At 40.1% G+C, this 12,361-nt stretch overlaps 1 protein-coding gene across 3 annotated transcripts; it reads right to left on the reverse strand.

Moving 5' to 3' along the window:
- Positions 1–712: 712 nt before the first annotated feature.
- On the reverse strand, positions 713–12,316 carry LOC135471900 (actin-like). Of its 3 annotated transcripts, none has more exons than XM_064751324.1 (3): positions 12,150–12,316; positions 6,381–6,538; positions 713–3,436 (listed from the first exon to the last, which is right to left on the reverse strand). In XM_064751324.1, the coding sequence occupies exons 2-3, from the start codon at positions 6,504–6,506 to the stop codon at positions 2,450–2,452; spliced, it is 1,113 nt and encodes a 370-aa protein (XP_064607394.1). In that variant the 5' UTR covers positions 6,507–6,538; positions 12,150–12,316; the 3' UTR covers positions 713–2,449. The 3 variants fall into 3 exon arrangements, with proteins under 3 accessions (XP_064607394.1, XP_064607393.1, XP_064607395.1); XM_064751323.1 differs by having other exon boundaries at positions 12,141–12,315; XM_064751325.1 differs by lacking the exon at positions 12,150–12,316 and adding an exon at positions 6,820–6,849.
- Between the last annotated feature and the right edge of the window lie 45 nt (positions 12,317–12,361).

Below are 12,361 nucleotides of genomic sequence, written 5' to 3' on the forward strand. Positions count from 1 at the left end.
ATATGGATCCAGATCGAGATCGCTACCAAGATAAAACTGGTGCTTGCTCCAAAGCAAAGCGGCGCACAAAGGCAGACAGAGAAATAAACACCAGCAAAATATAGCCTACCTAGCCTGGTGTAGGTATAATGTTTGTTTAAATCACAATAAACCAAATCCGTGCCGAAAATAAATTGTGTTCGCTCTTTGAAGGTTTTCTCTTCGTTTTGCTTAGCACTCATCAGGGAAACATTAGAACATTAAACTTGTCGGAAGGAGTTTCCGTTGCCGAGGTGATTCACGTGCAAGCGCGGCGCAATGACCGAGAAGCCTCTCACCAATGCAATGGCTGTGAGTTCAAGTCCAGCTGGCTTCCTTGCCGGCCTTACGTGGTTATGTTGTCCGCCATCGTATATAAGTGAAATATTTTTTAGTACGGCGTAAAGAACCAATCAAATAAATAAATAAATAGATGCCATGATGCTTTTAATTAAGTTCACAAGACAATGGCTTTCAATAAAACTCACCTTTTGTTTCTGCGGGAGGCTCCTTGGATATTTGGCTGAGGTGCCTACCCTATTTTTTCTAACATTTAGATCACCTGGCCTGCTCATTTTAGCTAATATATATGTAATTCTAGCAGAAGTATTGAGTTTCTGTTTTCTCACACGGTTAGGGCATCTAATGAACATACTCATATCTTTACTTATCCAAAAGGCTGGTAAAGAAAAATATTCTACTTTCAACACTACTAATATCTGTCCCAAACTTTAGAGGAATTAGGGTATCGTACATGTATTTGAGGTCCTTATATAACAAACAATACATGAGCATAGCGTATAACTGAAGACTTACCCAGACTTGAAATTTGAACATTCGAACAGTTTGCCATCATCATAGGGGAGTCATTCGCTAAATACATCCGTTCTAGTTTTCTGTTCATTTTGCAATCATTAGCAGAACTATACATTTACACAATATACATAATTTATTTATCTATTTATTTGATTAATGTTTTACGCCGTACTCAAGAATATTTCACTTATACGACGGCCGCCAGCATTATGGTGGGTGGAAACAGGGCAGAGCCCGGGGGAAACACACGACCATCCGCAGGTTGCTGGCAGACATTCCCACGTACGCTCGGAGAGGAAGCCAGCATGAGCTGGACTTGAACTCACAGCGACCGCATTGGTGAGAGATTTCTGGGTCATTACGCTGCGCTAGCGCGCTAACCAAGGTGGCCCCCCACTATATACATAAGACCTAATGTAAATTTACTGCGCACTGTATGCTCACTGGCCCACATGTCTCATGAAAGTAATATATACATTTTTGTAAAGGAATATATCACGCTATATATCTACAAATAAAAATAAGGTCACAAAATAAATTTCTTCAAAACCGAAGCCTCTCAGTGCAGTTGACTGTCATTATGTGTTATTTTTCGCAGACCGTCTATGCAATAGGTGGTAAATATCGTCAATAAATGTGAAACTTTACAGCAGACTTTGGGTTAAAATTAGTTCCACATGAACGTCGTTTTCCGATGCCAGAGTTTTCCCTTCACATTGGAATACCCGGAGTTGGTAGGCTGACGGTGTAAATGTAAGTCTAAATCGTCGGGTTTTTTTCGTGCATACAGCCCCTGGAATTTTGCGGTCAATCAAAAAGATGGTGCTGATCTGATCAAAGCAGTCAGTTATGAGAAATGTTTCTTCCTCTTCCTTAAAGTGGTTGGTTGACTCATAAAAATCGTTTGGTATGGTTGATTAATTAATAAAGATGTTTGCTCTGTGTCTTTCTACAAGTGGTTGGTTGACTCATTAAAGTCGTTTGGTGTGGTTGATTCATTGACAAAGATATGTGCTCAGTCTCATTCTATAAGTGGTTGGTTGACTCATCAAAATCGTTTAGTATGGGTGATTGGATGACAAAGATATTTGCTCTGTATTTTTCTAGAAGTGATTGGTTTATTCATCAAAATCACTTGGCATTGGAGATTGACTAAGAAAGATGTTTGCTCAGCCTCTTTCTAGAAGTGGTTAGTTGACTCATCAAAATCGTTTGGTATGGGTGATTGGCTGACAAAGATGTTTGCTCAGCCCCTTTCTAGAAGTGATTGGTTGACTCATCAAAATCGTTTGGTTTAGGAGGTCGACTGACAAAGATGTTTGCTAAGCCCCTTTCGAGAATTGGTTGACTCACTCCTCAAAATCTTTTGGTATGCATGATTAATTAACAAAGATGTTTGCTCAACCCCTTGTGGTTGCTTGACATATAGAGCATGAAACCTGGGCGATGTTATCTGAAGACCTCAGAACGTAAGCACTTTGGTGTCCTGTTTAATGATTAAATATTGAAACAATTATAATGTCAGACCTATACAACAAGCTTTAACCAACTGTATATAAGCAATGGGTTGAATCCCAACAGTTCAATACGATTCGAACAAGAGGATTGTGAACATTTAATAGCACATCCTGTGGACAATGCTAGGACCAATTTCATCGTAAGTGTCTTTCCTGACGCACATCTGCATGAAAGTTGGCATAGAAGCAAGCATGGATCCACCGTACCAGGCGGAACATCTCCTTTCGAGCGGGGTGTTTATTTTGACGCGCATGCCTGTCGGAGCCAAAGAGGTGATTTCTTTCTCCAACCGATCAGCAATACCGGGAAACGTCGTTGTGCCACCAGACAAGACCACATTAGCGAACAATCTTTTACGCAAGTCCACGTCGCATTTCATGATGGAATTGTAGGTGGTTTCATGAATGCCGGCCGTCTCCATACCGAGGAAGGATGGCTGGAATAGGGCTTCTGGACACCGGAACCTCTCGTTGCCAATGGTGATGACTTGACCGTCGGGAAGTTTGTAACTCTTCTCCAAAGATGACGAGCTAGAAGCCGTGGCCATTTCCTGTTTGAAATCCAAAGCTACGTAGCAGAGCTTTTCCTTGATGTCCCTGATTATGTTTCTTTCTTCGGCTGACGAAAGAATAAAACCGCGGTCAGTGAGGAATTTTCGAATAAATCCGTTCAGTTCCCTACCAGCAAGATCAATGTGCGTAATACCATAGGGGAGAGCGTGTCCTTCGTAAATAGGGACGGCGTGGGTGGTACCGTCTCCTGAGTCCAGCACGATACCTGTTGTACGTCCAGAAGCATACAACGACAAAACGGCCCCCGTGACAATGTATGTAGCCGGGGTGCCAAACCTCTCAAACATGATTTGCATCATCTTTTCTCTGTTGGCCTTAGGATTTCTGGGTGGCTCTGTGAGAAGGACCGGGTGCTTTTCAGGGGTAGCGTGCAGCTCTTTAGTGAAGATGTGCTGCCAGATCTTCTCTATATCGTCCCAGTTGGATATGTAACTATGTTCAATCGGGAATTTCAAAGCAAGAGCACTTGCTTTACTTATGGCCTCATCCCCAACATAGACGCTCTTTTGCCCCTACAACACACAACGTGAAACGAACATTACGTTCAGAGAAAAGCACATTTGCAGCATTTGCACACTCCATACTTATTATTATTGCGCAATATATATATACAAATGAAACCACCGCATTTGGTAAAGAAAATGTATCTGGCAAACCTCCTGACTTACAGCTGCAGTAGAACTAGCCGGAGCTACAATTCCAAAACGCAACATTTGGTCAAGATCAGCATTCTTACTCAGCGAGACATATAAGTTTTAGTGCGCTTAGAGAGCCAGAGAAGTCTACGATAACGGCCCGTCACAAAGCTGTCACAACGCTACGTGCCCGCTTTGAGAGTAGAACAAGAGCAACGACATCACTGCCATACCCATGTACTATGTATTGCATGAACTGTGCTTGTGTGTAACATGGACGCTCCGACTTGGACCAAACAGAATTTCATAAAATTCCGAATAAAACTAGAATTGTAAAACAGGAGAGGCCTTAGTGCTATATACATAAATTGACTGTTTTTCATGCCTCTGTTGTATCGTGTCGGCCATGTTGTTGGCGCAATGTTCACATGATGTGCACTAGACTCCTCTCCGTGCATCAGAACTGTTTATATAGGTCATGATGCTATTCCACTGTTATTTGTTCTGGTATTAACTACTGTTAATTAGCTAATTTTGGTAGCTTTAATGATCTGTGTAAAGCAATCCTTACGGGATTACTTTTTCGGTGAGTAGGAGTCAAAGTACTGCACTGGTTGACCTCAAAGTTATTCTAGGCGCGATATTCGATCCCTACTGCCTATTTTGAGTGAGTTTGTAGAAATTATTACTTAAAGTACTGTAATGAAATATGGATTCTGATTCTACAGTCTTTGAAGATTATAGGCCTAGATTTATTTATTTATTTGATTGGTGTTTTACGCCGTACTCAAGAATATTTCCATTATACGACGGCGGCCAGCATTATGGTGGGTGGAAACCTGGCAGAGCCCGGGGGAAACCCACGACCATCCGCAGGTTGCTGGCAGACCTTCCCACTTACGGCCGGAGAGGACGCCAGCATGAGCTGGACTTGAACTCACAGCGACCGCATTGGTAAGAGGCTTCTGGGTCATTACGCTGCGCTAGCGCGCTAACCGACTGAGCCACGGAGGCCCCTGCCTAGATTATGTGGTTTGGAAACTTGCTCCATTCCAGTTTAATAGTGATCACACTGTTTTGGTGTGATCTCCACTTGGTCGTTACGAATCACCGCCATGTTTGGCTACTCGTTAGTTGATTGCGTCATTTGCACCTAAATGAACCCAGTTATGCTCATTGCACACTCTCTACATGAAACTGTTTGCTGATATTGAAACCTACTAGTAAACACTACTAAATTAAGTGGTTTTAAAATTTAAACATAATTTAATTAGCTTTACCGAGCCGTTTTAGCAGAAATTTAGCGTTGGTTGGTCATATGACCTAAGGGTGTAAATTGAGGTTTCCTCGGTGTATTTCGCGGATGTCAGTCTGACCTCAGATGTGTTCGGATATACCTCTACCCATAAGGTGTGCATCTCGAGGTTTTCCTATATTAAATAGCATCTTTAATATAGAGAATTATATGGAATAAAGAATTATATTTGATTACTACACATACATAGAAGGCCAATGTGTAGCTTTAGCCTAGACTATAGCATGCTGAATACTATGGGGTATTATGACTATGCTGTACGAGTGTTTGCCTGGCCTGTTAACATCACCACACTTGCAGTTATACCATTGATTTGTATGTGGTCATGATATAACTATTTACTATCTATGTTTATTGCTGTCTTTCTTTGGGCTCAGTTTGGCCTTGAATAAATCCTGTTGTCGTTTTAACTGAGAAAAAGTCTTGTACAAAATTTGATAGCAGGCTTAGTGGCACGTAGTGATTTAAAGCGCTGAAGCAAGTATGCCACGATATGGCTGAAGCACTGCCAATAAGGCGTCAAACGCTAATCATAAAATCATCATATTCAGGGATAACGCTAGCTACGTGTATATCAGTAAAATGATCTACAATGATGACACACATAGCACGCGCGATACGCCCCTTTCTGTCTGTTTCCACCTAGACCGTGTGTTTTTGATATAATATAATCGCATGCCGAATTAGTTAAAGTGTCAGGTGGCCTATCTTTCTACAATCTTATTAAGAAAGCACACCACAGTTGTGAACTAATTTCTTCTTCTGTGACTTGGTAAAAAAAAAGGATACAGAATCGACAAATTAAAGGTTATGTGTGGTGAAGGTGAAAAGTCATGCCCAAAATTCTTCTAAGTTTTACAGTTTGGAAACTTACATTGTACTCTAAGCAGATGATAACACAACTCAAAATTAATAAAAATTACACAGGTATTTCATTAAAACTCATCAGAATCATTGCATAGGGCATACTATTGCTTATGTTCAGAACTCGTTGATATCTCTCTTGCTGTACAAGTACTTGTTGGTTTATTTTACAGTTGTACGGTCTTAGTGACAAGAACCGGTCGGAAGCCTCTGTGGCCTCGGGAGTTAGCACGCCAGCGCGGCGTAATGACCCAGGAGCCTCTCACTAATGCGGTCGCTATGAGCTCAAGATCAGTTCATGCTGGCTTCCTCTCTGGCCGCACGTGGGAAGATCTGTCAACAACCTGTCAACAACGGATGGTCGTGGGTTTCCCCGGGCTCTGTCTGATTTCCTCCCACCATAAAACTGGCCGCTGTCGTATAAGTGAAATATTCTAGAGTATGGCGTAAAACAATAAATAAATCAAATAAATAAATAAAAATCAAATAATAAACTTGTCGACGACGCTCGTGTGACCGTTTATGCTGGCTAGAACGGTCCATGAAAGAAATTTACAGGAAGCTAATCTCCAGGCGGTTACGGTACTTTGATAAATAAACCACGTCTGGTTTATGAGCTGTGTTGAGTCGTGCATATATTACCTGTCCCCTGGGCCTTCCCACTATAGACGGAATCACTGCCCGTGGGGGGTCATCTCCAGCAAATCCAGCCTTAGTCGTTCCAGATCCACTGTCAATGACGATCGCTTGTAACACATCATCGGCCATGGCGAACTATTGAAAAACCCTCCAATCAAAATCTGAAAATAAAAATGTTGAAGTTTTTTCACGTCATCAAAATGGTGTCAGACGTCCTGTAAGACATAGGCCCTGTATCTGTAAACCTGAGTCTATACTGCACTTCAGATGCTTAGCTGATCAATAATAAACTAGGCCTGTGCTTGGAAAATATCGTGTAACTACCTATATATGACCTCATATATCTTTGGAGCCTATGTACACATTTGGCTGCAAAGCTAAAGTTCATTATTAAATCTAATGTTTCTTTTTGAAATGTATAATGCCGGAGCATTCGTCGTACTGTTTAAGAACTAAGGGAATCTTCACTTCTATAATCTTCACTGACCAGCCCAAACAGCACAGATCATCAGATGTTAAGCCGGTAACGTACGTATGTGCAGACTGAAAAAGTTGCTCGGTCTAACATAAAAACATGTGCCTATATACTTGATGTTACATCGATTCTAAGTACATAAAGCGACCTATATATTTCAGTTCAGTGCAGATATGGAAAACGTGATACCGGTAGGCCTACGGGGTATGTGCTTATTAAGACCGATAACTGCATGCAAATAGCTTACACCTCCATATATGGTCAGGATAATCCCCCGACAGTCGTCAACCAAAGTACAATTGCCTCTTTTCTATAGCCTGTACATTTTTCATTTCTTCACTATAACATATCGTCGTTGAATCATAAGACCATATACAGAAATATTATAGATATATATATATAGCAATGACTGTTCCCGTGCGTCGATCAGCTCTCCATGATATACAGCGTGTTGGGCGTATATATGAAATTATCTATTCAACTGAAAGGGCGAACAGATACATGGACATACGCGTATTCCTGGCCATAATATTGTCAACAGTTTATGCCAGAAAAATAATGCAGAATTATTTATACTTATGTTATATGTAACATAGAGCATGATGGCCTATACAAGCACTACATATATTACCTGTGAACAACACGCAGCCTGTAACTAATACAGTGTATTGGGTATAGTATAAGCCTACGAGATCTGGAAAAATGGGCCAACGTCTGTGGTTGACTCATGTCTGTTCACCGGGATGTCTGTATTGATAATACAGGTAGACGCAGGCATAATGCGTGTGTATATATAGGCCTAGCCTACATGCCAAGCGTACTACAAACAACGTACGGTACACAAGCAGACCGACTATGGCTATTTTAAGTATAAGCATAAATACTTATGTATCGTCATAAATACTTGTACGCGTATAGTACGTATAGTAGGCTTATACACCTGAATAACGCTGTCGATAACTATTTGAATCGTTCAATCGGTAGAGCTTAAAGCACCATGAAGCAGAACGAACGAAAGAATGATTATGATAGTGCCCTAGCGGAAGGCAAGCCAGCGCGGCGCAATGTCCCAGAAACCTCTCAGCAATGCAGGCGCTGTGAGTTCGCTGTGAAGTCCAGCTTGTGCTGGCTTCAGCTTGAACTCATGGTCCAACTTCCAAAATCAGGGTCTTAGTGACAGAACAACATGTAGGTTAGTCACCTTTTACCACCTATTCTCTTCATATATATATATATATATATATATATATATATATATGTATATATATACATATACATATACATACATATATCACTCATCGATCTGAGAGATGACCTTATTCCTGATGCCAGGTTTGGTTAGTTCGGGTTTTTATTGATCATAAATCCATGATACTAGCTTGGTTATAGATTGCTTAATTGATTAGTTTTATTCGCATGTTGATTTCTTGATTGATTGACAATATAACTCTTGTGATTTACTCTTGTGATGTAATTCCTGTGATTTACACATACATTTTTATATACAGATATTACTTAATTCTCAACTTAACATCTTTATGTTTGAATTTCAGATTATAGAATACATCCAAACAGATTTCAAGGTTTACTTTAAATGGTTGTAGTGCTATATAGCTAGGTCTATATAATGTTTACCGTCACTAACACATATTCTTATTTCATTACTATGGCTCAGTCAATCACCATTAATTTAGAATATATGGTGATAGTAATTTATCTGACAAAGAAACTTCTAATGGTCGAAATTGCACTGTTGTGTTGAAGACTATATCCTTTTAAATCTTATTTCCCTGCATTCATTATTGGCTTTTCAATGGTTGTGTTTCACTGCGATAAGCCTTGCATGTTTCCCTTTCCAATCTAATATCACAAACATTGACGTATTAATAATGGTTCATAGTTTTTAGAGCTTTTTTATTGTCATGGGACAAGTTAGTTTGGCATGTATGTGTCACGAGGCTGCTGTAAATGCGTTCATGACAACAAGCCAACCATCACTTGAGATATGCGGTAATTGCTTTTCCAAGCATAAAATAAACCATAATTCACAAGTTAAATTATGAAAAAAGAGCATAATTTATGAGGCCGATTCTTTAGAGAAGTAGTTTACCTCAAATATGTGGTATATTTGCACAGGGTATATGATGGGGTATAGCCGTCTGCAATCTTTGTATTTTTGGCCTTTGTCCTGGAGATTATATGGTAGCAACGTGCAAGCACATACATCAATGACTAAACCATATCTAAGCCTTCGCAAGGCTACTGAGAATTTTATTTGCTCATCAATAATATATTGCAATTCAAGATTTATCTATAGGCACAATACAATTACCTAAAGACGGTGGTTGCACTCTTATGCAAACACAGTCTTCAGGTACAACCCTTTTCATTTATATAATATAATACAAGAAGAGAGAGGATCAGATATAAGTGCAGGCCTTTTCTCTTTTTGGCGCATGTTTACATCATGTTGCTCTCCTCTGACAAACATATTTATATCTGTTATACAGATTCGTCCCAGAATGCCTTTAAATCAGTTTATAGTTTCAAAGCTTTTTCATCAGTATTCAAGTACAACATTCAAGGTTGCATATAATAGAACCAGTATCATGCGCAATCGAGATCTGGGCCCAAGCCAGATTGACTATTGTTCTCGTGTTAAATTTCAGCACATAACCCACAAATCACCATCGCAAAGACATGGACGAATGTAACCTAGACGACACAACCGGCAGTAATGGCCTGGATATGTTCCTCACCGCCATTGCAATGATTCAAAGGACGTTCAAATCGGGGCTTTCAGAGCGCTCAAGACTTCCGCCTCAAAGATTCCTTTCGCAATAGTAAATTCATATTATGTAGCAGCTTCGATACTTTAGATGTTCTCTACCCTGATCCACACTCATTTGCATTTTTAGCACATGTTTTCTTCTGAGCCTTTTCAGCTGTTCGTACAGTTCATTCTCAGCGTTGCTCGTTAAATCTCATGTTCACGTTCAAACATATTCTCCTTGGGTGTGTTTTATCGAAGTCGGAAGGACAGATTGATATTCTGTTAACAGCCATTGTACAGCCTGTGTGCTGGTACATGCATGTCGCTTGATACTCATAAGGAGATGTACTCATTGTCCATTCATATTCGCCCTATAAAGGTTGTTGTCCGACAAGGTAGCCAATACAAACATTGGCAGATTAAAAGGTGCAAGAGCCTCCGTGGCGGAGGGGGTTAGCACGCCAGCACGGTGCATTATAGGCTTTGCGAATTTTCTCCCCAAGAAGTGCAGATCATGCAAAAATCCCAATCTAGAACTGATGCTTCCTAGCTCTGACGTAGGAAGTTTGCCAATGTCTTCATTTATTTAAAGGATACCTGATAAAGGTCATATAAAACAAAGAGTATGGTTTTAAGGAAAATGAAGAATTATATAATTCCCCCCCCCCCCCCCACACACACACAAAATTAAATCCAACAGATTCATGTAACGTTTAAGTTGTTATTTCATTAGTGTTTTACGCCGTACTCAATATTATTTCACTTATAATACGGCGGACACCTGGTTATCATCACCACCCACAAGTCACCGGATTTCCAGGAAGGATTATGTGACAAGAACGGTAACAACCATCTGAAAAAATGAATGGTCAGGGCTAACCTTTTATAAACATATAAGCATGCGTAGTATGGAACAAGGCTAGAGGCTGATTTTCACTAACTGTCGAAATCGATTTATTTTTTATAATTATTTTTTGTTAATTGTTGTTTAACGTCGTGCTCTAAAAATTGTGCACGTATATGACGCCAGTCCCGTTTATGGGTGGAGGAAAGGCCTACACATCGCTAGGCTATTCGACGTGTATACTTCTACATAAATTTCAAGACGCAGTCGAGGCGACCAGAGCTGGATTCGAACACGCGGCCATATTGTTCAAGGGCCTGATAGTCGCGTTTGAGCCAGCGATGATTCCAGCTCTTATAGCCTTCATGAATAAGATACAAAGGAAAAGTACCACCAGTAGGGCCCCATAGATACTAGATAAAAATAGTAGAAGTACAGTCTTCCAGGAGTTTCTGACTGTGCTTGGTATAGAATATATTCGTATCATACATTCTATGTTCTCACATGCGGTAAGATACATATATACCAAAACTAATTCTGACTTCACGTCAGTATACAGGGGGTCCGACCTGACTTAACCCCATGATACATGAGTTCAATCTGACTTAACTTCGTACCTCAATATACAAGTCCAAACTGACTTGCAAATGGTTCAAAGCATCAAATTCAGTGTAAACGAGTACAAACTATATGAAACTCAACGTGAACGAGTACAAACTAGATGAAGCTCAGTGTGAAACAAGCCCAAACTAACCGAAGCTCAGTGTGAACAAGTACAAACTAACTGAAAATTAGTGTGAACGAGGACAAAATAACTGAAACTCATCGTGAACGAGTACAAACTGAAACTCAGTGTAAACGAGTACAAACTAACTGGGAGCTCAGTGTGAAACAAGCTCAAACTAAGTTAAACTCACCGTGAACAAGTACAAACAACTGAAGCTACATGTGACCGAGTACAAGCTAAAGTTCAATGTAAAACAATTCAAACTGACTGAAACTCAGCGTGAATGGATAGAAACTGACTGAAGCTCAATGTAAAAAACAGCTCAAACTATAACCCAAGCAAGTTCAAAGCATCAAACTCAATGTGAACGGGTACAAACTAATTAATGATACTAACTAATTAATGAGTTCAAACTGACAAACTCAATGTTAACAGATGCAACTCAGGATGAAACTCAAAGCGCCTATGTCCAATTAAGCTATTAGCGTCCGACAAACTTTTACTTAACATGCGTGTGTCTAAACGCCACTGGACAATAAAACCATGCACACTTCTGTGACAGGGTGACGCATGTACACACACACACACACACACACACACACACACACACACACACATATATATATATATATATATATATATATATATATATATATAATTTAGTTCAGACCGCAATTCTATATTTCTACACGGCCATTTTTGTTAACTAAACGCGAATTTTCAAGTCACACTAATTCCATCTAGATGGACTAGGCGTACTTTTACTCCTGTTCAAACCTAAAAATGTCCCCTTTTATTGTACACTCTTTCTCTTATATAACGTCGTTTTGGGTTATGATAAATTAACACAATGACACATGTTTCCAAATCAAGGTTTGTTTTTTTTGACCGCTATACTCCAGTGTGATTTCTAAATGAACAACAAACATACTCGAGCACTTTACCTTACTCACACACGAGTTTTCTCTCTCTCAACAGCGCAGACAGTCGCTCTGTAGCTCATGCTAGGCTGAAACACTTTTAACGTAGTGCTCAGTGTCTCAGCCCATTCTACACTAGAAATGTACCTACTGCCTCCGTTGAGATTACACCCCTAATACAGGTGGCCGCCATGCTTTTTACAACAGCGACGTCGAAAGCGAGGCTCGCTCATTATGTCACCTAA

Source organism: Liolophura sinensis, chromosome 7 (genome assembly GCF_032854445.1).
Source record: "Liolophura sinensis isolate JHLJ2023 chromosome 7, CUHK_Ljap_v2, whole genome shotgun sequence".
Taxonomy (NCBI): Eukaryota; Metazoa; Mollusca; class Polyplacophora; order Chitonida; family Chitonidae; genus Liolophura; species Liolophura sinensis.

Bases quoted from the DNA above. Each gene is read 5' to 3' on its own strand.
- LOC135471900 (XM_064751324.1), bottom strand. From the start codon at position 6,506: ATGGCCGATGATGTGTTACAAGCGATCGTCATTGACAGTGGATCTGGA. The intron at 3,437-6,380 runs GTAATATATGCA...TGTGTGTTGTAG, and splicing joins TGGGAAGGCCCAGGGGACAG to GGGCAAAAGAGCGTCTATGT.